The sequence below is a fragment of the Caretta caretta genome, chromosome 22 (assembly GCF_965140235.1).
Source record: "Caretta caretta isolate rCarCar2 chromosome 22, rCarCar1.hap1, whole genome shotgun sequence".
Classification (NCBI taxonomy): Eukaryota; Metazoa; Chordata; order Testudines; family Cheloniidae; genus Caretta; species Caretta caretta.
Genome location: NC_134227.1, coordinates 11,172,234 through 11,196,753, shown reverse-complemented (window position 1 = coordinate 11,196,753; position 24,520 = coordinate 11,172,234). Strand labels below are relative to the sequence as shown.

Here is a 24,520-nt window from a genome sequence, read left to right as displayed (position 1 = left end):
CAATATTTCCTTTCCACCACTGTCTATTCAGATTGTAAGCTCTCCAGGGCAGGGACTGTCTCTTGTTATGTATATACAGCACCTAGCACAAAGGGGATATGACGTTGGTCAAGTGCTCTAGATTACAGCTAGGCCAAAAAATTTCACACACTTTATTTGCTGGAAAAAAAAGTGCAATACCGACTGACCCAAATTCACAAGATCCCCGTCTTCCCACCCCCGGCTTAATGCCATTCACAAAACGGAGAAAAGGCATCACCACCTCTTCCTCTTCTGGTTGTTTTGTGAACGTGGTCATTTAAGAAGGCACAAAAACATTGGTTAACAACATGCTTCATTCACCCCCAAACAGATTTTTTCAGTTCAGCAACATTTTCTCCCATCTTCAAATTCAGTTCAATCAGGCCCTCCCCCCCCCGCATCAGAACAGCCAAGTGAACTGAAAAATGAATTATTCACCCAGCTATACTCTAGCCACTACTGTAAATGCAAATGAACATACTCTAGCTGTCATTCACTTCTCTTTCAGCAGAATATAAAGGGACTTAGGTAAAGTGACTTTCAGTGGGGCATCTTAAGCACTTTGAGAATTTTGCTCATCATCATCATTCCATTCTTACTCTCTGCTTCTTTTTAGTATGTATTAGAATTGAACCACAAGTATAAAGACACCCCCCTGCTAAGAGAGACACCCTTTCCATTAAACAGAAACAGCAGCACATTCTCCCTTCCCACATAACGCTGCCTGGTGCTCTGGAGTGTATCATTTGTGCCTTTAAGGTGTTTAAGGCAGGAGCGCAGGCGTTAGCCTGGCATTTAGTTCTAGAGCTATGTAAATAATACTTGACAGAAAGATGTCAAAGTATTGAAAATAGGCACCAGGTACAGGACTGGAGTCACAAGTACTAAGCCTGGATCTGCCACTTTCCGCTACTTTGGCCATGTCGCAGCTACGTGCCTCAGTTTCCCTCTTTTTAAAAAGGAGTCAAAAAGGGTTTCTCTACCTCAGCTACAGTGTAAGAATTATTGTAAAGCATGCTGAAGATGAAAAAGTGGCTCCTAACATATAAATCATGGTCTGGAAAGTCATTTTAATTAAGAACCCCCCTAGGAGTATCTCCAGGGTGAGTTTCTAGCTGTCAGGGTACCCTGTACAGTTACAGAACAGACTGGCTTCATTTTTTAAATTTTTTTAAGTACACACCCACCCACCAGTTGTTAAAAAAAAAAAGACAGACTTTGCTTCTCCTTACAGCTGTTAATATTTTATGGATGTGTGTGTGGGGGGGGGGGGTAGGGGAAGTGTACTAAGGTCATGTCTACACTACAAAATTAAGTTGACCTAACTTACGTCGGCATAGAGCCCCAGCAGCAACTACATCGCTTGTACATGTCTACACTTTGCTCCTTGTGTCGGCGGTGCGCTTCCTCACAAGGAGGGCTTGTGTTGATTGTACTGTCAGCGGGGGGTATCACAGGAAGGCTCCTGAAAGCCAGTAACAGTCGACAAAAGCAATGCAGCATCTACATTGACTCTGTGTCGACCAAACTGCACCGACCTTGACTTTACACCGCTCACGGAGGTGGAGTTATTAAATTGGCGGAGCTGGGCAGTTACACAGGCAGGAGCAAAATTTAAGTGTAGCTGCTTCCCTAGTTACGTCGATGCAAGCTGTCTTGCATCAACCCAACTCTGTAACAGAGACCAGGGCCCTTAGTCCTTTGTGGGTGGTGGCTAGAAGATACTCTCTTGATGAGAAATGGGTCTATCCCATTGGTGGAGGGAGGAGGTATTAAGGCACTCGTATAATACATTCCTTCTTTCTAACTCCATGTGTAGCTTTTCCAGACAAAGGGTCTATGCAGCTCCTGCACCTCAGGCCAAAAACCTCAAATTCTAGCAGAAGGAGCTTCAGAGCAACAGTAACCCCAGGAGGGCTGCTCATGTTCAGCCAACAGCTCAGCAGCAACAGTGGAAGAATGAAGAACTCTTGCCATTTAAAGAGCCCATAAGGAGCAGGGATATTAAAGTTCTACCCCTTTTGGTGGGGGTTGGGGGTGGAGTTAGCAACCGAACACTAGTTTAGCACTGGCTTTGTAATAAGAAGGGCCAAGAGCAGTTTCTTGGCTGGTATAAGCTAATTTAATCATTTTAATATTGCACTGTACTTCGCTTCTTCAAAAAATTTCAGAGGAATTTGTCCCTAAATGGCACATAACATTTAGAGCTAGAGGTGTGTGAGGATTTGCCTGTACACTTTATGAATCCATTGTCAGATTACGAACTCTGTATCTTTACCAAGCTGCAAACTCCATTTCGAATGGGGGGCTAGTCATTGTCTTCTCTGTTGTGCCGTTGCCTTCCTGTTGTTCTGAAATTCCAACGCAAAGGCCTGATAAGAGTCATTAAACATTGACAATCCTCCATCTAAATGATACGGAGACGGCTGCTGCCCAGAGCAAACTAGTTTTTTTTTTACTCTGAACTCAGGGAGATGGTCACATGGGCAATGAAGTCACTGGCAGGGATCTGATCACCTGAGGGCTGGTCTACACTTGAAACGCTACAGTGGTACACTGCAACTGTGCTTCACTGTAGACGCTACCTACGCCAAGAGACAGGTAATCCTAGTGGGACCAGGTCGATGGAAGAATTCTTTCATCAACCTAATACTGTCTGCACTGGGGGTGTGGATGTTTCACAGCCCTGCATGATATGGCTGGGTTGACAAAGGGGGGGCTGAAAGTTATAAAAGGGCAGGAGCTGCTCTACTCTGGGGGACTTTTTCCTCCAGCGAAAGAGGAGGGAGAAGCAACCCAGCATGGAGAGCCTGATGAAGCAGGGGTCCCTGCCTACTTTCCTTAACATAGATGGACACCACGCAAAGGTGAGCTAGCAAGTGGCTTGCTTTCAGCTTATTTGTTGCTTTCTATATGAGCTGTACTCTGTGTATTTCTCAGACTATTAAAGAGCAACACAGTGTTTGAGTTCTGTGCAAAGTTGGTATGTGTTGTGTGTCACAACTCCCCTGGACCCATTGGAAAGGTAAACCAGAAGGCTCTCCTTGTCAGGCAGAACACAGAGAGGGTGCGTTTAATCTACTGGGGTATTCCAGGGATCAGTACTGGTCCTAGGGGCCTACAGCAGGTGGGCGGAGGGGTGCTATTTCCATGAAGGGGTAGCAGACATAGTCGGCGCCCAGGGATTCCCTTCACAGCAATCTCCTGGGCCGCTAGCAGGGAGAGCCTGACTGTATCTGTGACAAGGTGCAAGTGAATTAGAGACCCAAGTTCTTAACTGCAGAGAAACAAAAGTGCCTCAGCTAGAGTGAAGTACAAAGGTCCAGTTTTAACCAAATGCTATAGATGACCCCAGCATTTCCAGCAAACAGTGAAAAAACATGGAACATTGTCTCGTAGGAAAGACTTCTTCAGAGCAAACCTAAGAGTAAAGCATCAGACTTCTACAAAAGCTCTCTGGGAAGGGGTATCCCCTCTCTTATCCTCAGTGCAGGAAATAGGGTAGGCTTGAAAGGATTAGATGGTTGGTTGGTAAATATCAATTTCACTGTTTTCAGTGTTGTAGCCATGCTGGTCCAGGACAGTAGCAAGACAAGGTGAGGGAGGTAATAGCTTTGTTTGGATCAACTTCTGTTGCTGAGAGACAAGCTTTCGAGCTACACAGAACTCTCCTCAGGTCTGGGAAAGGTACTCAGTGTCGCAGCTAAATAGAAGGTGGAAAAGACCGTCATAATTCAAGGGACCATTCAAGGTGAAGTGGCCTGTTAACACCTCTCCAGTCACAGGGAGGAAAGGAAGAAAACAAAACAAAAGAATAGGGGTGAGGGGTTTAAGTGGAAGGATTGTCGGAACAAACCATAAACCCACAATCCCACATGAGTATCAACTTCCTGGAAACCACAATCAGCTTCAGCAATGGAACCCCACAAACTATAAGCAAGAAAACTATAAATCACCACATCTACCTTCACAGATCCAGTAAGCACCCCAAAAACACCAGGAAACCAGGCACTCAGCTACCAAAGAATATACTCCAACAAGGAAGTCTGGGATATGTACCATAACACACTTAAAAATGCCTTCACCAATCAAGGACACTCCACTAGAGAAGTAGACTGTATCACGGAACAGGGTACCCAAATACCCCAGGAGAACCTGCTTCAATACAGAAATAAAACCCACTTTGACACACACTCCTAGTTGTCACCTAGCACCCCACACTGGAAATCATCAAACAATTACAATCCACCTTCGATGGGGACCACATCCTGAAAGAAGTCTTTTCTGAAACCCCTCTTCAGGCCTTCAAACAACCCTTCAAGCTCATCATCAGAAGCAAGCTCCCCACAGACCAGGACACACCTATTCAAAGTGGCACCAGACCCTGCCAGAACAACAGGTGCAAAACCTATAGATTTATCTCCACTGCTACGATAATCAACACCCCCCAACACACAACTTTCAAGATCCATGGGTTCTACATGCGCCTATCACAACGTGTGGTGTACCTCATCCAGTACACGAAATGCCCCAACAACAACTATGTGGGTGAAACGAGACTGTCACTACGCTCTCAAAGAGCTCACATCGAAGAATGATAGAAGAGAGAAACACCACATCACCTGTGGGTGAACACTTTTCACAAAGTGATGGCTCTATATTTGACCTCTCAGTCCACATCCTCAAAGGAAACCTGGCACAGCTCCTACAAAAGATGAGCCTGGGAGCTTAAATTAATAACTTTGCTCGATACTAAAAACATGGACTGAACAGAGACACTGGATTTATGGCTTATTACAACAATCCATAACCCATCTCTCTCTCTCCTGCCCCGCCCCTCCACCTCCCTTCTATGACTGGAAAAATGTTAACAGGCCACTTCACCTTGAATAGTCCCTTGAAATAGGAGTTAATTACTTATGCTATGCAATCTATTCTATTCCGCCTTGTAACACGGAGTTCATTTCCCAGACCTGAACAAGAGTTCTATGTAAGCACGAAAGATTGTCTCTCTCATCAACAGAAGTCGGTCCAAAACTCACCCATCTTGTCTATCTAACTTCACGGTACGTACACACACACGACAAAAAAAAAAAAAGTTCCACTGATAAGAACCAAAGATCGGCAAAGAAAGAAAAGTGCTGCGTGAGAAAGTACTGAAGTTTGATTTAAGGATATTTACTTTGTACATTTTGACATATTGACAATTGGTGTTTTATTGGTTATAAAGCTTTAAACTTTTGAGTATCAACATCTACGGTCATTAAAATATTGTCCGATCCCCCCCATGATTTCCCATAACTATGAAAATTTAAAATGATAAAAATAAAAAAAATGCTTAAAGATAAAGGTTGAATTATCCATTGAAATTATTTTTTAAAAAGTGAATTGTGCCAAACCTAAAAATAGCAGAGGAAAACAGAACATTTGTCTAAACTGCAAGAATGGTTTGGCAAAAAAACAAACAAAAAAATTGTTGGAGAACTTGGTTTGGTGAAAATGGCTTTCAAACTCTCCCTGGGCGGGTAGAGCCGATGAATGCTGCATGGATACCCCAAGTATCTTGAGTGGAGGAGTCAGTTTTAAACTGACTGTAAACTCTTTGGGGGAGGGGCCATCTTTCCACTGTGTGCGTACGCAGTGCCCAAAGCAACAGGGCCCGATCCTTCACGTGTAGGTTCTAGGTGCTACCACAACACAGACGATAACTAACTTATCTGTGGCACCAGCTGGTGAAAGGAAAACAAGCTCAAAACCATCAAAAATAATGGGGGCAAGGGTTCAAGAGGGTCGAGTTTAATAGAGCCTGGCTGGCCCTGAGTAAACCCCACCTTCTGCACAACCGAGGGTATCTCCCACCACAATAATGCATCTGGTTTGATGCTAGGGTACAGCTTTTTTCCCCTGTGTAATGCCATGAGTTCCAGAGTTACAAACCACATCTAATTACCAGTAACAGGCTACACTTCAGCCGCAGGGCTGCACACTGTAAAAAAGACATTCTGCACCTCTCCAAGGCCTGAGACATAACTCTGTTAAATATGACTTGCAAATGGGGATTACCCTGATTTGGGATACGATTTATATATAAAAAATTCAGGTGTATTATGGATAGCACCTCAGTTGAGCTCTATATTTGACTAGCTTTGGTTACCTGACGGAGCTAAACTCAGGTTAAAGAATTCAGCTTCAAAACCAAAAGATTTCCTGTTCTCCATCCTGAAGGAAAAGGGACAAAGACGCAGGAAGTGACTGATATGGGGATGGGGGCGGAAAGGCAGCTTTATCTTTCCAGATCTTGTTAATTGCACAAAAACCATGATTCAAGAGAATATTTTCAAATGCTGCATTTAGGTACCTAGCTCTGCTCAAATGCAGCTGCCATCTGCCTCCTGATATATTTTTTCTACCTGATTTTCCCAAAGTGGGTTGGCTATCGTTTTTAAAAAAAAAGAGTGCATGACATACAAGGTCTCAATCTAAATTCGATCAAAAGCCTCATGCTGCCTGGATCAACAGTACCTGAGCCAGCAATGACTAGCTACAACTGAGGCTTTCAAGCAGAATTGAGCCTCAACAATTCAGCTAAACATTGGAAGATGGTGAATAGCAGGGCTTTCCTTTTTAAATAGACTACTTCAATGATGGTATCAATCAAAGGCAAAAACAGTGTATTAAAAAAACAAGAGGAACAACGTTAAAGAAACCTTCTTATAAATGTAGACGAACAGTGTCTATTAGCCCTTAGCAGATCAGATGATCACACTGCATTTCACAACAGTAGGACAGAACTCTTTCCTTGCCAAAATGAAATAGTCTGTCTAGAATTGAAGGGAGATGGCAAGTTGGATTTAAGTGGGAGGGTAGTTAGATCTCTGGAGCATGGGTTGTAAATAAAACTGCTTTCTGCATTGTTTTTTTTTCGTACCCGGACACTTCTTCTAGACTCATTCAGAGAAAGCATTCCAGTGATGTCAGAGTTCGGAGCAGAAGTCAGTTCATCTCCTGATCTGTAACATGCACAATCCCAACAAATTGCATATCAAGAAAAATCGGAGACAGATAAAAATCAAATAAGGCCAGGCCAGCATCAACATAGGTTAAAAGTAAAACACTTCTCCTGCTTGAGTCAAAGTGAATGCAGCGTGGACAAAACTGAAGGCTTGTTCTCTTTTCCTTTTAAACAGGCCGTCGTCTTCTCTGGCTGATGATTCAGTCACTGAGAAATGTAAGAAGGGAAATTCCCTGGCAGACTTTTCTTCCTGCGTCCTTGCTCTGAGCTCATTCACAGCCAGACTCTCAGACATGCAGATTTCCTCCCACCAATAGTTATTAGCTATTTTACAGCAGAGGTTTTCTTCATCAGGCATGCTATGGGACAGGACTCTTCTCTCTGGCCTTTGCAAGGATAACAAAGGGAAAGTTTCTCCAGAAATCTGAGATGGTGGTGGTAGTTGGGAAGTGAAAGCAGAGGCCTTAAAAGTTATAAAATAAATAAATATATAGAATTTGTATTACATACAGGTTAAGCCGCAACAATAAAATCAGCCACCAACTACAGCCACCTCTACAGGATATAAAGGGAACTGACAGCTGGACTTCAAGACCAAGAATGAAGCTTGTCCATGACTTCAGAGAGTCACCAAATCCCTCTTCCCCTAGCAGCAAGTTTCACTGGTAAAGGAAGAACGCAGGCTGGCTGCCTGAGGCTAACCCAGAACATAATGCAATGACAGCAAAGGACACTGCCATTTGCAAAAGGGGCAATTAGAATGAGAAGCGAATGAAGACACATAGTAAAATCTTCAATTAGTCACTGCTTAGAGCTGGATTTTACAACTCTGAACTGAGATGTTTAGATTCTTAAGTACAGAGTCTTGTGTTGCTCTACTGAGGTTTCCAGTGGATACCACAATACTGCTTCCAGGCAAGCCATGTTTTGCTTTTGGCACAGGTGGGGCTCCAGTCCAGTCTCTGGATGGCCAGTGTTGGCACCTAAGAAGCCCTGACTGGTGATGGATAGGGGGAGGATAATAAGGCCAGGGAAGCTCTTGGAAAGCGATTCCTTTTCACAGCTGATGTTCACTGTTGATCCTGTGTCTGTTTCGGAGATGGTGCTGTTGTCACAACAACAGTAGAGACTGCTTTGGTAGAGCCTGACACTGTTCCCTGCTGGAGATGGGAGGCCGATACGGTTTGAATTCGCACCTGTTTGAAATGAAAGAGCATTTAATTCACACCAGAGCACAATAGGATATCACACTGCATGCACAGCATCAATCCCAGTGGGCCAGCATTAACTCAGGGCAAAGACTTCACCTGATTCAGTCTCAGCCAGCATTAAAGTTAGTCCAAAAGTCACCCATACGAGCAATACTGAAAGCCACTGACTGCACAGTTTGTCATCAGCAAGTTCAAAGCATCCAGTGACTGTCTGGGACGGTGCAGTGGAGGAGGGACGGGTGGCGGGGTAAGAGACAGATTCTAGCGAAAAAGGATTCATCACCAGTTTGAATAAAATCCCAAATCTCAGCAGCTTTCAGATTTTCAGAACAAAGGCATCTGATCTGTTGGATACTTTGGACTTCTACAGGCCTCATATCATAGGCTCTTGAAGTACCCTGCAACTTCCCAGTCACTATTATCATACTGAATTTATGGATGGGAAACTGATGCACAAAGACTGATGTGATTTGCCCAAGGAGACAGAGGGAGTTCAAGCTGCAGATCTCTGGCTGGAAGGTGCTAGAGAACAGCAAAACTGTAAGATACAATCTTTTTAGCCCTAAGCCACCACAGAGGGAGAAAAGCTGCCTGACATTAATATCGTTCTCTCTCTTCATCCTTACTATCCAGCAGCCCATTTTGTTAAAATTTAAAACATAAATCCAGATGCTATATAAATAGAAGTGGGGCAATGAACTAAATATGCTCAATGCAAACACCAAAGACATACATTTGCAGATTGGGTACCAATGTCCATGGAACCTTGTCTCTTCAAGGGCAAGACCTTTATGGAGATGTTACTGCAGTGAAGACCAGAAGGGCAGACCTATAGTTCCTACCTGCGTGGCCTGGCCTTGTTGCTGCAGCTGTTGTAGCTGTTGAGCTGTCAGGAAGCTCACTGGTTTATTCCCAGCAATCAGTTTTGTCCCAGCTGGCATGGTCGTCAGGATGATATTCCGACCCAGTCCACTGATGCTAAAGACAGAAACCAATTGTGAAGTCAATAGTGATGCAGAGGGCTGAATCAACTGGACTCAGTGACACAACCTAGGACTCCCCATATAGCCCTGCATGCAGCTCCCGACTTAGCTGTGAGCGAGACAGTGGGACCACCCTGGCATTTAAGAGTAACTACCAAATTCTGGTTATTTTCAAAAGTAGCTGGAAATGCAAATGATAATATGGTTCTGTTGTAGCATACCTGTACTTAGCTAAATGCAGTAACTGCTGATTTTGTAAGAGAGTATGTGTGTTTGTGACTAAACTGCTCTTCAGCAGCTAAGAGACGAAAGCCCCGGACTCATTTAGCACTGGTTTTTAGTTTGTCATTTGACTATATTGACAGAGGTTAGAACAAATCAGCTATGCTAACATTCACCATGCTGCATGGCAGAAGGAACGGCATGCTAGTCATCTGACTGCAACACCAGCAGCTCTGAGGGTCATCCCTGCTTCTTGTCCGTGGGTTCGTCTAACCAGATGGTGGGTAATGAAACACCCTCCTAGATAATGCAGAATGCAATCAGCATGTGGAATTTCCTGCCCTGGATGTGCTGGCTAGAGTAATGTGACAAGGAATCTAGGAATGAAAATGGACCATTACTTGCATGCTGATGGGATCTATGTTGATGCAGTTACACTTGTGACCTAGTTTCTCTCATGTTGACTGGGCCTCAGATCATGAATAGGATTAGATACTTCATCAGGGCGATGCTCGCTCATGTGAGAAAGCTGAGCTGATAGCTAAGTTCAGAGTAGGGAACAAATTCTCCTCCAGGACAAAGACCTTGGAGCTGTGGTGTGCAACCTGCGGCCCATCAGAGTATTCTGATTGCAGGCCACGAGACATTTTACTGACATTGACCGTCCACAGGCAGGGCCCCACACAGCTCCCAGGGGCTGCGGTTCGCCGTTCCTGGCCAACGGGAGCTCCGCGAAGTGGCGGCCAGCAGGTCTCTGCAGCCTGCTACTTTCCGCAGATCCCATTATCCAGGAATGGCGAACCGTGGACAGAGAGCTTTGCGGGGCGGTGCCTGCAGACGGTCACGGTCAACAAAATGTCTTGCGGCCCACAATCAGATTACCCTCCTGGGCCACATGTGGCCCGCAGGTTGCCCACCATGGCCTTGGAGGAATTATCTGGAAGTGCCTTCCTCTGGAGCACTGAGCAGGAATCGTGTTCAGATCATGCAAGATGGGCATATCCCCTCAGATTTCCTGTGATTGTGGCACGTCCAGCCTCTATTTCTAGATCTCCATGAACCCAACTGCTCTCTATGCGAGACGGAGAGATCCAACAAACGGAGATGCTGCTCACTGGAAGGTTGCACATGACTCACTTGGCCCCGAGGTTGCCTTTGATGATGGGGGCTGTCACCACATTCTTGCCTTTCACCGGCTGGCTGATCACTGACAGCGGCACCGTGATTCGAGCTGGCAGTTTACCCTAGGGAAGTGGAAGAATATTAGACAATATTGGGAGTTCAGTGAAGAGCCTGGCAACATACAGGTGCCACTTGCAGTCCTGGTGTAGAAAGCGACAGCAGTTCTCAGCTTTGCTAATGAAATCTGTCTCTCGTTTCTGGCTTTTTAAAATGCACCCTACCCTCCCCACCCAACAGCTTGCTCACCCCTGTGTCTCCACAGCAGCATTTCTCAGGGAAGGGTTGTTTGGTTAACTTTTGGGAGCCTAAAGTTGTCATCAGACCACTTATTTAGCTGCCTTTATGGAGATATTGTTTCAGGTGCTTATCTTTGGGCATTACAACTCAAAAAGGGCTGGCGTCAACTTTTCCTGAACTCCCAGCTCCACATAGGCAGCACCTCATGAAATTCCAAAGCGGACGCCATTCCAGGAGGTACATGTTCCAGAGAATCTTATTAGGCGCAAAAGAGGCTTGTGTGGCTAAGTGACAAGATAGAGGATTTTAGGCCACTACTGCAGTAGGGACAAACTTGTCACAGAGAAAACTTACCGTAACATGAGAAGGAAGACCCTCTCCACCAGCGTTTTGAAGGCAGCTTTTAGCCAAGACCAAGCATATTTCAAGGTTCTGCAGCCATGGTATTAGTTGCACAATCACCTTTTATACTATAAGCCCCCATTAAAAAAAAAAAACAACAAAAAATGCATCCGACGAAGTGGGGATTCACCCACAAAAGCTCATGCTCCAATAGGTCTGTTAGTCTATAAGGGTGCCACAGGACTCTGCCGCTTTTACAGATCCAGACTAACACGGCGACTCCTCTGATGCTTAGCAACAAAAAATGGTTTCTAGCCTTTCTGGTTGCAAAGAAAGCTTTCCAAACATGAACCAAGAATACACCAATGGAGTTATGTCTGCCGGAGTCTGCTGAGAGCCTGAGCAATGGGATCTGAGAGCACCAAACTGCCCCCATTCACCTCAGTAAAGTATTGATGTTGAATTTAAAAGGTGGAAATGTTATTGTCAAATCTACTTATTATTTCACTGCTGATCATTTTAACATCCAGGTAACAGGGACTGTCACACTGACTGCCTCTCATACTGCCTCTGATGCCTACAACCCCATCCGTACCCTACCTTACCCCGCTTCCCAACCTTCAGCTTCTGCAACAGCTTCAATAATAGTTATGCAACTTTTATATAAAATTCTTTAGCATATTAAAAAATCAGCTTTGTCGGGCAGCATAAAATAATACTGAATTGAATATTAAATTAAACAGAACGGAAAACTGCAGTGACTCGATTATTCCTTTTCATATTGATTTCAGTGAAAACTTCAAATTTTTCAGTTTATCCAAAGCTGACACAGCATCTCCAGCCTGCTGCCCTGGTGGACTGCAGAATCCAGGGATCTTGCCACATAATTTCCACCCAGCTTGCAGAGTACATGGGGCCTTGCTTGCCATCTTGGTGAGGATATTTTGCTGGGGCTGAGAATCAAGTTGGAATAATGTGCTGACAGTTTGGAAAAATCAGCATCAAGTCTTCTCCCTGCAGCCCACCTTGGCTCTGGATTTTGTCCAGACTAAGGAGGCCTATCTGGGACAGGGTTGGGTGGGAAAAAAAGCGACTATAAACTGCAGCCAGAGATGGGTTATCATTAGAACTAGTTTAGCAGATTCATCCTTAGTCTCTTAACTCCCTTTTGTACCTTTTCCCATCAACATTGGTTACTGATGACTGGCACGCTTTATAAACTTGTATCCACTTTTCTACAGTTGAGCTTCCAGGTAGGGTAGACCTGTGAGACCCTATCTTTAAATCAGTTCTTTGTTGAAATGGGAGGAGGAAAGTAAATTCAGCTCCCATCTCCCTCCCCGTCGCCACTCTCCTTGACGCAGGAGCTCTGCCAAACTTCTGATCACTGGTATGGGACTGGGACGGGCAAGACCCCTCCCACCCCTCTAAATCTTACTCCATAACCCACACACTTAAACGAGGGCGCCTTCCTGCTTCTCACCCAATTCTAACGTGCAGGCTCCTGGCCTGAGGGGAGGGTTGGGAACCAGCAGCGGGGGCAAATGACCTAACGGAATCTGCCTCCTAGTGGCCAGAAGCCATCCCACTTCCTGGCACAATGCTTCTTAGCAGTCACTGTGTAACTCTTATGAGTGGGTTAGTCCTTAAATGCTCTATGCTTGAAGTTCAGCTAGTGCCCTAATTAAGAGGGATCTGGGAGGTTTCAGCAGAAAGAGGGAATGAGACTATCCCCTCTCACCCCAACCGCAAGGGACAGCATGAGCTACTTACTGCCTGGGATGTGGCTACGACTGTGGTGCTCACTGGTACCTGCCGCACAGCAGTGGCTCCTGTTCCTATGGTTATTGGAGTGCCAGCTGCCCCGGAGGCCACAGCAACTGCCTTGGACACCGCAGCACTCATGGTCGGTAAAGAAACAGCTGAGGTATGAACTGTGCCAGGTATGCTCACTGAAGAGGAAGAGGGCACTTGCTTGGTATGAGTGGCCATAGTAATAGTCTGCCCTGCTTTCGGCGGCATAACCCCCAGTCCTTGCACAATTCTTATGGTGGCAGCTGGCTTAGCCTCAGTGGATGCCACTGTAGTCACGGTTTTGCCCTTCTGATCCGCCACAGTCATGCCCAGGGCGGGCATCAGTCTGAAAGCTGAACTGGTCGACTCCGCAGTCTTTAAGTCAGGTGTCACTTTAACCACCGTGGTCCCAGCAGGGCTGGGAGAAGCAGAAGTGACTGTACTAGTCTTGGCTGGGGAATCAGCAGACTGGACAGGATTGGACGTCACATGCAAGGTTGCAGAGATGCCCTTCCCACTAGTGCTGCTCCCGGCGGCTGCTGTGAAGAGGTCCTGAGTCAATTTGACTGTGGTGACTTGGGACTTGGCAAGGGTGGCCATCATGTCCGGGGTGATGCGCAGCACCGTCTGGCCCTTGGCATCCGTGGTGATGGAAGAGGGAGGCAGGCGCAGCACATCCTTGCCTTGGATCCGGAAGTTAGCAGCTGTGAGTGGGATGCCGCTTCCAGCCTGGGTCTTCATGCCAAGTTGCCCGGTAATAGCCACCTGGAAAACCAAAAAGAGGTACAATCCTGTTATATCCAGTGAGGAAATGGCCCGAGACGCAGCCAGACACAAACAAAACTTCCCAACAGGCGGATATTACTCAGCAGATGCTGCTCTTTTTACCTCTTCCCCCATCAGAACCGAACCAATTCTCCAACAAAGGTTCTAGAGAGCTGCTGGAAATGGTGTCGAAGACTCATTAGCTGGCACCTCTTTCCTCCCCTCACATGCCATACAAGAGATTGAGGGACGATAGATACTAGTTCCCTTTCAGTCAAGCTCAGGAAGAAACATCCAAGCCTATCCGTCTGGTTACCAAAGGGGTCAAAAACGTCCATTTGGCGTCTGCATGTTCCACACACGCACACCCCACATCTACACTTGCAGTGTGACCAAGTGCATACACTGGAATTTGAAAACATGGTCCAAATACAGCAAGCCTTCAACTGCTTGAACCTGCACAGGCAACAAAACCTTCCAGCGGTAATGGACTTGCTGTAGTTTTCCACTAGCCTTTTATATCTGGATACCTAAGCCCTCTGTTAAGCTAAAAGAAATAGAGTGAGTCACAGTCCAGCTCCCCATTTGTGCCTCTCACCTGCTTAAGGATATTCTGGCCAGCTACGTTCTGGATGACAGTAGTGGAAGAGGAGGAGGTTGGTGCAGAGCTGCCTGGAGAGCTGGTTGCTGGCTTTGCAGTGGGGCTGGATGCTGCAGAGAGTGCTGTCACAGCGATACCTGCCTGCCCTGTCACAGAGGCACCTGGCCGTTGCACTTGCACTGGGCTGGTTTGGGCTTTCACTGGTACGGTCATAACAGCCTAATGTAAAAAGTGAAAGCAAAAGACGCATGGTCACGGGCAAGATATTCACTTCCCCATTGTGCCCTTCTGCCACTCGCCGGCACACTGTCCAAGAGACCTGGGACCCTTCTCCCTGCCCTGACCCATATGCCTCCATTCATCACGTTCCTCCTTGAAAACTGTTCCTCCTCAGATGAGATGGCTTGTTAGCAGCTGGTGAGTGATTCATATATATCATCTCCAGAGTGCTATGGGATCTATCAGAGTGAAAAGTAGTCGAGAGCTGGCTCACCATTTCTACATGGCTATTCTCACCTGAGGTGGTACTTTCGTTTGTGTGGCTGTCGCACGGATCTGAGGCACTGATGCAGGTTGCTGCTGCTGCGTTACCACTGGGGTTTGCTGAGACACAGGTGGGAGGCTGGACTGCGCAGTGACCACACGGACCTGCGGGAGTCCTGAGGAGGAGGCAGTATGGCTTACCACCCTGGTTGGAGGCGGCTGTGACCCAGCCTGCGGCTGTGCACTCTGACCTGTGGAGAGCAGCGTCCCAAGCTGGGGCATGGGAGGAGAGGACACCAAGAGAACGCTATGGAGAAATGGAAAGTCAGTGCGTTAATGAAGCTATAAAGAAAGACAACAAGAGAGACCAACAGTGCCCACAGTTCATGCATTGAATTTGTTCTCTGCTAACACTGGAACACAAAGGAATGCAGGGGAAGCATTACCTTTGGCTTGGCTTAGCTGGCTCCGGTCCAACACTTGTAACAGTCTTGCTAACCACAGAGACTGGAGGAGGTGAAATGGGTGTCGCTGGCAATGCCGGTGTGGTGGGTGTCACTGGAGTCACAGGGGTTGGTGGCATACTGGAGTCACTGAGGCTCAGCTGGCTTGGCTCTGAAGTGCTGCTGGGGAACACTTTCACTGAACTCTCCTTGCTACTCGACTTCTGCAACAAAAGTGCAACTGGAGTGAGGGTCCCTATGGAAACAAGCGCAGTAGTTCATTGCACAGGGATATTGTGGGCGAGCCCTTAAAAATGGAGGTACGCTTCTTTGTGCGGACGTAAATGAGCCCTTAAAGCACCTTCAATAAAAGCAGAACCTTGAGGTTAGAGGCAAATGATTCTCCTCCCTTTCCAATGTGGCACAGGGTGACTGCAGCTGTTTGGCTGCTGATGCTTTCAGGGATGACTACATTTCAGTAGTGGTGGATGTATGCAGATTTCTTAGGTCTTCTATTTCCACTATGTCAGACAGACCTAAAAATCTCATGTCTCCCACTGCCAACTGGCTAGTTTGCTAACTAGAAATTATTTTGCTCAAAAATTAAGTTAGTGCTAATAAAAAAATGCTGGTTGACAGCCCTAGAGAATGAAGTCCTCTATTTAACCATAGCTTAAGAACAGCATGGGTAATGGCAGGACAAGCATTACACACACACACACACACACCCCATCCTGCCAATGAGCCTCAACCTAGGGAAGGATGCATAATTCCATTTCATTGGCCTCTCTGCTGAGCCCACCACCACCACCGATGACTATTAGTGCCAACTGGGATGTGGATTTTGTAGCATGGACAATTGTCCACTGGGAACTGGATTGAGACTCACCAATTCATTCTGTGTGAGTGTGAATGTAACTCCAAACAGATGGTAATGATTTGAAGCCCCATGAACAAGAACTGAATTTGAACCAATAGCCTCAAACTGAAAAGTTCGGTGTCACAAAGCCATCCTATCCCTTGTATTCTTTGTGCCACACACTTGCACAAAGCAACTTACTGTCTTGGCTGGAGGTTTCGGTTTCTGCTGGAGGGCTTTCTTGGCCTTTGCTGCAGCAGCTTGAGCTTGGTGAATCCGTTCTGCAGACAGGAACAATTGTGGGACAATCCCCGGATAAAGAAAAGCTGAAATAGCATACTTGAATGGCTATTCACCAACTTTAGATTCGTCTTGAGAGACACCACATCAAAAGCTGTCAGTTGCCAATCAACAAAAAATAAAATCGGACCGAAAGACCTGAAAGTTTGGCCAAAATTATGGAAATCCATGTGAAAAAAATGTGCACAGAAACACACAGACAATTGCACATGCATCTACCACAGCTGTATGTACACCTGTACACTTTTCTTGCACATGGATCATCCCTTTTCTGGGCAAACATTCAAGTCTTTCAACTTAATATATTATTCTGTTGATCAGTGCTCAACAGCAAATGGAGTGGTGTCAAAGACCAGAAAGTGACTAGAAAGGGAAGTGAAACAGACTATACTCATTTCATTACACAAGATGAGCAACAGCACGAAAGATGAAAATAAGATTTTTAGCATTTTCTAATAGAAGAGGTATTTCATAGATTCCAAGGCCAGAAGGGATCACGGTGATCAACTAGTCTGACCTCTTGTACAACACAGGCTATAGAACGGTCCCAAAATAATACCTGGAGCCGATCTTTAAGAAAAACATCTGATCTTTGATTTAAAAATTGTCAGGGATGAGAATCCACCAAGACCCTGGGTAAAATGTTCCAATTATTCCACTGTCAAAAATCTGTGCCATATTTCCAGTCTGAATTTGTCGAGCTTCAACTATCAGCCGTTGGTTTGCCTTATACCTTTCTTTGCTAGATAGAAGAGCCTATTATTAAATATTTATTCCTTTGCTTTGTTACGTTAAATAGATTGAGCTTCTTGAGACTTATCAGACATATTTTCTAACCCTTAAATCATTCTCATGGCTCTCCTTTGAACCCTCTCCAAATCATCAACATCCTTTTTGAATTGCAGATACCAGAACTGGCCACAGTATTCCAGAAGTGGTCACACCAGTGACCAATACAGAGGTAAAATAATCTCTCTGCTCCTACTTGAGATTCCTCTGTTTATGCACCCCAGGATCCCATTAGCTCTTTTGGCCGGGGCATGACACTGGGAAGCTCATGTTCAGCTGATTATCCACCACAACCCACAAATCATTTTCAGAGCCACTGCTTCCCTACTGCTGTATTAATAAGCCAGGACATTTTTAACCTCACACTAACCCTTGCAAATATTCATCTAGAGATTTTGAAGTATCACAAACAAGTCCACTCCAAATGCTATATGGCTCCCTACAGCAAGCACCTACCAAACTCCTCTTCACTCCTGTCCCGGTGCAGGTATATCCACAGTTTGCGTCCGATATCGTATTTCACACAGGGATCTTTCTCATAGTGTAGCCGGTCCAGGGCACCGCTCACAACTGTATTAACCTGAAAAACAGAACTCTCAGTAAGCTAAACGTGCCCAAACTTTACCCAACCAATGGTCATGTTCGCAAATGGCCAGGAATTTAAAGGCTGAATCTATTTGGCATAAAAAAGGAAGCAACTATTAGCGAACCTCATTTGAACAAGGAGGTGCAGCCTTTGGAGAATACAGGTTCCAGCCTATGCTGCTGTTTGTCTACCCATATCAAAAGACTTTCAGCTCTGTAGCAAAGATGAGAGCAGTATGAACTCTGTGGGCCACATTTGACATGCTAGCTGTATTTTGGCCATCGAAAGCTCAGAGGGTGCGCGGGCGCTGTAGTAGCCCAATAAAATGTATACAGCTCCCATTTCCACCTCCATGAGCCACAAGGTACTGGGCCTTACGTCAGTCACCAAATAGTGCCCATCTTCCTCAATGGATTTTTTAGGAGGGGATGGTGGTTTCCGGGGCTTAGAAATGGCAACTATCCCTATATGGACTTTTGTCATCCAACTTACTTGGGCACTGGTGACATCGGGAGCCAGGAACTGGGAATCTTTAAGCAGCTCACAGATTTCAGCACGTGTACCCTCTCCATTCGGAAGGCGGGCCGCAGCATCGCGAACTGAGATGACAGGAAAACAAGGCTTAGTCAGGGCTCCAGCTGCAAATCTAAGCAGCTGTCTTCAAGCCCCTCAATTTATATTTTTCTGTTTTGTTTCTCCATCTCATTCACAGGCTCCCCATCATGGGCTCTTTCCTTTGACTGAGGAGAGCCTCCCACGGATACCTTCCCAGAATCCACCATACTGAGACTGGCATAGATGGCCAAGGGCAGCTCCAGTGCAATATGCAGCATCTTCAACCCCTGGGGGCCTGTGGGCTGGAGGGACTAACTCAGGGGTGCAAATTCTGGCTCTGCCACTCAACTTCAGCATCCAAACTTTGCAATACAGAGGACCAATCTGGCAACTAGGTCAGAGCCCAAGGGCTGTACCTAATCTGCATGTACTCTTCTATAATGGTTTAAAGCAAAATACCTTCTGCACTAACATTTGCGCCTGGTTGAAACTTCCCTTGTAAATCAGTAGAGGTTGTTTCAGCAATAGAAACCTGCAACTGCTAAAGACTTTCTTTAAACTGTAGTTACAGGGAAGGGGCAGCTCTGAGTCATGGCTATCTCTGCCTGTACTGTGGACTAAGCCTTCAGGCCTTCTGCCAGAAGACTTAACACTCCGCGTCGTGAAGAGGCAGTACCATAGTGCATTCAGGCATGAGTTAAATCCCCATGGCTAATAGTTCCTAACAGGCTCTTTCCAAAACTAAGGGCTGATCTGTAACGGATCCATATCCCTTTCTTCGTGAGGCATAAAAATGCAGAACAGAAACACTGTCAAAAATGTTATCCATGGGAGCATAAGACAAGAGCCAGCTTTCTAGAACGAAGCTGGATTCACCTCCACTCTACATCTTTCCATCAACTTCTCTCACTTCGGCTACTGCAGCCCCCCTTCTGTAATGCCTGAATCCAGCATGTGCAGAATGCCAACACCCACCTTCTCACTCCACACTGCCCAACAATTCCCCTGGGGTCTCTTTATATCAGGATCCAGCCCAAAATACCTCTCCCGATTTCCAAACTCTCCATGGTTTGCTCCAACCAGCCTCAAGGACCTCATCTCTCCTTCTCTGCTTTCCTCCCCATTTCCTCTGTCTCTCTCAAATGAAAAGAAAAATAAAAATCTTCACTTCTGCTGTTCCTGACATCTGGAACAGCCTCCCTGAATCTCTCCAGCTCCTTATCAGCTCCTCATTTGAAATTTTTTTTTTTACCCTTGCATAGGTCACCCAATTCCCCCCTCCTCCTGCTAAGTTTTCGCTGTGTAAAGCCCCGAGTGAGGCAAGTTGGTAGGAAAGATTTTAAAAAAGCTTGTATTGCAGAGGACACTGCCACCTTACCAAGAGACAAGATGGTGACATATGCCGGCCTGTCGGATCGCAGGAGAGAATGCTCCCGAGCTTTGTTCAGCGAGGTCTCCTTGTCAAACACTCCCTTCACGGGACCAACCACTGACTCAAAGCCATGCATGCGGAAGGTGAAGGCCCTGTGGGGCTGGCTGTAACGGTAGCGCTCCTGGATGTGGGGAGATGGGAGAGGACACAGCTCAGCAGGAGGTATATGGTGAAGGAAAAGGTCTTAGCACATTTGACGATTAGCCATGTATCTAGAGAGCAGAGCATCTGCACTATAACTTGAGTGAAATGACTATCATGCTTCAGGGTGTGAGGCAGTACCAGTCAGGTCACAAAGGAATAGCTCCCGTGATTCAATACCATGCACTATGAAGTGCAATAGTGGGTTTCAAGCCTCTCCCTGAAGCATCTGCCAGCTGGTGCCCTTGGGTCCTAATTTAATATAACATCTCTTACACAAAGGATTATTTTTAATACAAATGAAATGTATTGTGTTTGAATTGGCTAATCTAACCACCCGTTAGAGTCAAGGGGGCGGGGGGGAAGAGGAATGTGAAGTGTGGCAGAAATTAAGCAACTATCACAAGTGTCAAATCATTTAGAGATTCCAAACATGAAAGGTGAATTCCACTAGTTTATTTCCTGTTTAGTGAATGGAGTCAGAAACCCTAGTACATCCAGGTGGCGAGGATTCTCATGTAAATATATACCACACCACACCACAAGTGGAAAGCAAAGGACTCAGTCCACCCCTTTTCATAGACCTGCTGCATGCAGGTCACACTGCTGAAAGCAAAACAAATATGAAGCGTACACATGGAAGAGGTGAAGAGAAATTCTCCTCGTTCACGGGCCCTTACATGGACTGCCAGCCTGTAAGATACACTGAAACCAACAACATCTTCTACACTGAATACTTCCTGGTGTGGGCAACCATGATCCATGGCCTGCAGGTGGACAGAATCACACTTGTTCAAGAGTATTGATTAGGTAATGCTCAAGAGGCAGGAAGCTGCAACATGGATGCAAGCCTTAATATTACTGATTTGAATAGATTCTCTCCTTTATCCCACGTGGGAAGCACTAGTGTATGTAGAACTGAAAGTGCTGGGCTCTATTCTCAATGAAACATGCTTTAAGCCAGCAGGCGTGAAGGCAGCACAGATTTATTACAATGGTTCTCGTTTTCACTGCAAGTGGTTTGCAGAAGATATTTGACTCCAGTTCTAAATTATCCTACTTGCCAGCTGACTTTTAAGCACATGCATGTTGAAACAAAAATGGATTCTCCCCTCACCTGCTCCTGGAAAACGCGTTTCTCCTCCCCCGTGCTGGGACGGACCACGTAGTCAGTCCTTCTGAAACAAAGATTAGTGTCAGCCCTCAGTGACTGCAGTCAAACTGCAGGTCCAAAGGATATCAAGCAGGACTAGCCACACACAGCCTACCTGCAAATGTGTCTCGGACAGGAGGAATAGATTCTGAATGAATCTACATTAATACAGAGCCTTTCATCTTTAAGGATCCCAAAGCATTCTCCAGATTGTATCCATGGAAAAGCAGCATCATTTAAAGGCTAGAGCAAGATTCTGGGAGTCAGGAGACTTGGGTCCTATCCCCAGCTCTGCCAGTGAAATCCTATCTGGACTGAGGAAAAGGTCACTTCACCTCTCTGCACCCCCATTTACGCGACAGTATTTGTACATGGCTCACAACCTCCCTGCGAGGTAGATTTCTTAAAATACAAAGAGCTCCGAGACAAAGAGGGAAAAGATGCTACGGAAATGCACATGGTCTGTAATACAGGGACCATCAAAACGCTGCTACGGCTAGAATGCAATGTAGCGTCTGTCTAACAAAGCACAGTCAGACGACACAGAATCTACGACAGGAAGCAAAGAAGAATTCCCCATCTAACTTAAATGGCAGGGGGAATTTAAGGAGGAAGAGACTAAATTGCCAGAGTAGGAATTTTGCCAGGACAACAAACTACACCTGAGATCTGGAAACCGAGCTGTGGTCCATAGTGAAGATTCTATGGTCAGAAATGCACAAAGGAGCACAGAATCCAGCTCATGCTCCTGGTGCTGTACTGGCTCTGCAAGGCTTACTGATAAAGGTTTGTTTATGTCATTAGTAGAGTCATCAGAAAAGATCTTGAGTAAGTGGCCCTTACAGAAGCTTTACCAAAAGAAAGGATAGTATGTGGTGACGGCTGCTCCAGAAGCAGGGGTTCAGGCCCAGAGGCCTGGTGACTGAACCCCACAGCTTTAGTAGGCATCACAGGCCCGGACTTTCAGGCTCTCTCACTGCCCAATACTTACACCCGGGGAATCGGTGTGGTGGCGTCTGAGCTGTCTTCATTTTCCTGTCAAGAAACAAAGAGAAATGTCAGCCTGTGGTATCTGCTCGTACCTGTGCTACCACCCCGCAGGTAACCGTGCTACGAAAGGAGAGACTGCCTCACCTTGAAAAAAGTCTGGTCTTTGGTCTCCAACCAGAGCTGGAAGAGTGCTACCAGTTCCTTCTCGTGGTCTTGGGAAGAGCCTGGTACAAGAAGTCCAAGAAGAAAAAATGGTTCACAGAAGTTCTTTATTCTTTATGGAGCCAGCACCCTCCTACCTGTACATCCTGATCAGTTCCCACCACCTCCCCCGACTTTGCATTCATTCAGCTCCAGAGCAACTTCCACTTACAGATAAGTCACTCTCCATACATACCATGATAATGCCAGAGTTAAATACACACAGACTGTTCAGGAAGCCCTAGGTATCCCATAGGTGGGTACAGCAGTATAGGGAAGGAAGACAACAGTCAAGATCCAACTCCCCAAACTTCAGCAATGGCAAGAAAGATTGTGTGGGATAAGTGCATCTGATACTGACAGATGATCCTCACTCAGTGCTCCAAGTGAACTCCAGAAAAGTGAACCCCAGTACCCCAATCCCTGAGCAGAAAATTCCCACGCCAAAATTCTGAAGTGAGTGCAGGAATACCTTCCTGAGTCCAAAGCTCACAATCGGTTTAAGCCTGTGAATATGAGCAAGAATCACTGTGGTTAAGGACAGGAAGTTTTGCCTGGTGGCTAGAGCACAGAACTAGAAGTAGAGAGATCTGGACCCTTTTCCTGGCTCTGCCATTTACTTACTGACACCCTGGGTAAGCACCTATCAAGCTATGCCTCAGTTCCCCAAACTGTGTGTAACAACACAGACCTGCCTCACAGAGGTCTGCGGAGCATAATTAACTTCTACAGAATACGTTGAGATCTTTGGGAGGAAGGCACTATAGAAGTGCAAACATGAAAAATGTTTTAGTCACGCTTGAAGGATGGAAGTGAAGGTCAGCAACACAAAGCAAGATGCTCCATCCCCTCTGGCCACTTACTCTACATAGCTGTCCCGTGTGTATCATTGAGACTTCACTGATGGCACAAACAAGACTTCCCTCTTGTAAGTCTTGCAGGGTACAGATACCTTGCTGCAGCTAACAGTAGAGAGAGTAGCCGACTACTGAAATAGCTGCTCTTATTTCTCCAAGCTGCAGCAAATTGGGAAGGAAACACCTGGAGAAAACATCTGATCTTAACTATTTAGAAAACATGGTATGAAACAAGTTACCTACCAAGCAATTTCCACTGCTGAGTTTTTTCCTTGAATTCAACAAAGGGAGAAAAGCTGGAAGGAACATCTGCAATGGAAAAGACAAAGGCGTTTCATGCCCCATGTTCCACGGATGTCTTACAAAGGCACACATGCAAACTTTTACTACTGTCTTTCAAGCTGCAGTTAGTCTCATGATGAAAAATAAAGCACTCTAACAGATTAAGTCACTACATCTGCTAAAATACCCTTCATCAACTCCATATTTAGAGGTCAGGGTGGCAGTGGAAACCTCAATAGATCAGAACAGAATACCGAGCCTTTCACTTATAGGTTGCCAGTTTGAATCCTGTTCAGAATGAAAGGGACCAGAAGTGACCATATGATGGCTGCTTTTTGGCCAACATGAAATGAATTTGGGAAACATCAGCCCAGTTCCCAGTGAAGAATCCACATTGCAAAGACTATCCTCACAAATGATACTACCTGCTCCCCTTTTGGAAGCCTCAGCTAAGGAGCCAGGGACCAAATGGGCGATGGAGACTGAACTCTCTTTGTGCCCGAGCGTTGGAGTCTTAATGGAAGAAGCCTGCACCGCCACTACCCAAGTTGTACCTGTTCTGTGGATAATCAGAAAACTTCAGTTCCCTGGGCTCTTTCAGGCACCTTTCACCAGCACTCAGCTCAACATACAAAGTTTATAAAGAGATCAGGAACCAAGCTGGATCCCAGGCACTGCGGTAACAGGATACAAAACAACTGCAACACCACTCAACCATGCTGCAGAACCCCTATCAGATGTGCAAGCAACACTGGCAATGACTCAGTGCTTTTGTGAATTAATTGCTGACTGGGGTTAAAATACAGACCAGCACAGATTAAAAATAGTAATGTTGTTTGTACTGGCATTTGAGTATGAGATTTTTACCTCTGCTGTCACCTGTCAGATATTGCAGAGCAGGCAAAACCAGTTCTGACCAGTTAGGGGCAAAGGAGAACCAGCTATTCAGAGTGCTCGCAGGGGAAGACTGCCAATCCAGAACTTTATCCTCAAGCTGAAAAAGAAAACAAGATGCATTTATAGTGTCTTTCATACAAGCGCTAAAGGTTTAATATGTAAGATAATAGAATATACAGCAG

At 45.8% G+C, this 24,520-nt stretch overlaps 1 protein-coding gene across 6 annotated transcripts in view; it reads right to left on the bottom strand.

The window, feature by feature from the left end:
• Positions 1–24,520, bottom strand: part of NFRKB (nuclear factor related to kappaB binding protein) — a 42,108-nt gene that overhangs the window by 3,074 nt on the left and 14,514 nt on the right. For 3 of the 6 annotated variants that reach the window (XM_048827554.2, XM_048827555.2, XM_048827557.2), the window contains 16 exons: positions 24,309–24,435; positions 23,403–23,468; positions 22,246–22,325; positions 22,103–22,146; positions 21,076–21,136; positions 19,764–19,938; positions 18,323–18,429; positions 17,701–17,824; positions 16,357–16,436; positions 15,300–15,520; positions 14,887–15,160; positions 14,368–14,589; positions 12,984–13,769; positions 10,587–10,693; positions 9,087–9,222; positions 5,179–8,229 (listed from right to left, as the gene is read on the bottom strand). In XM_048827554.2, the coding sequence (XP_048683511.1) occupies positions 8,104–8,229; positions 9,087–9,222; positions 10,587–10,693; positions 12,984–13,769; positions 14,368–14,589; positions 14,887–15,160; positions 15,300–15,520; positions 16,357–16,436; positions 17,701–17,824; positions 18,323–18,429; positions 19,764–19,938; positions 21,076–21,136; positions 22,103–22,146; positions 22,246–22,325; positions 23,403–23,468; positions 24,309–24,435 (2,736 nt within the window). In that variant the 3' untranslated portion in view covers positions 5,179–8,103. Of the gene's footprint in view, positions 1–5,178; positions 8,230–9,086; positions 9,223–10,586; positions 10,694–12,983; positions 13,770–14,367; positions 14,590–14,886; positions 15,161–15,299; positions 15,521–16,356; positions 16,437–17,700; positions 17,825–18,322; positions 18,430–19,763; positions 19,939–21,075; positions 21,137–22,102; positions 22,147–22,245; positions 22,326–23,402; positions 23,469–24,308; positions 24,436–24,520 lie in introns of those variants that run through there. The other 3 variants (XM_048827556.2, XM_048827558.2, XM_075122275.1) reach the window with 2 other exon arrangements.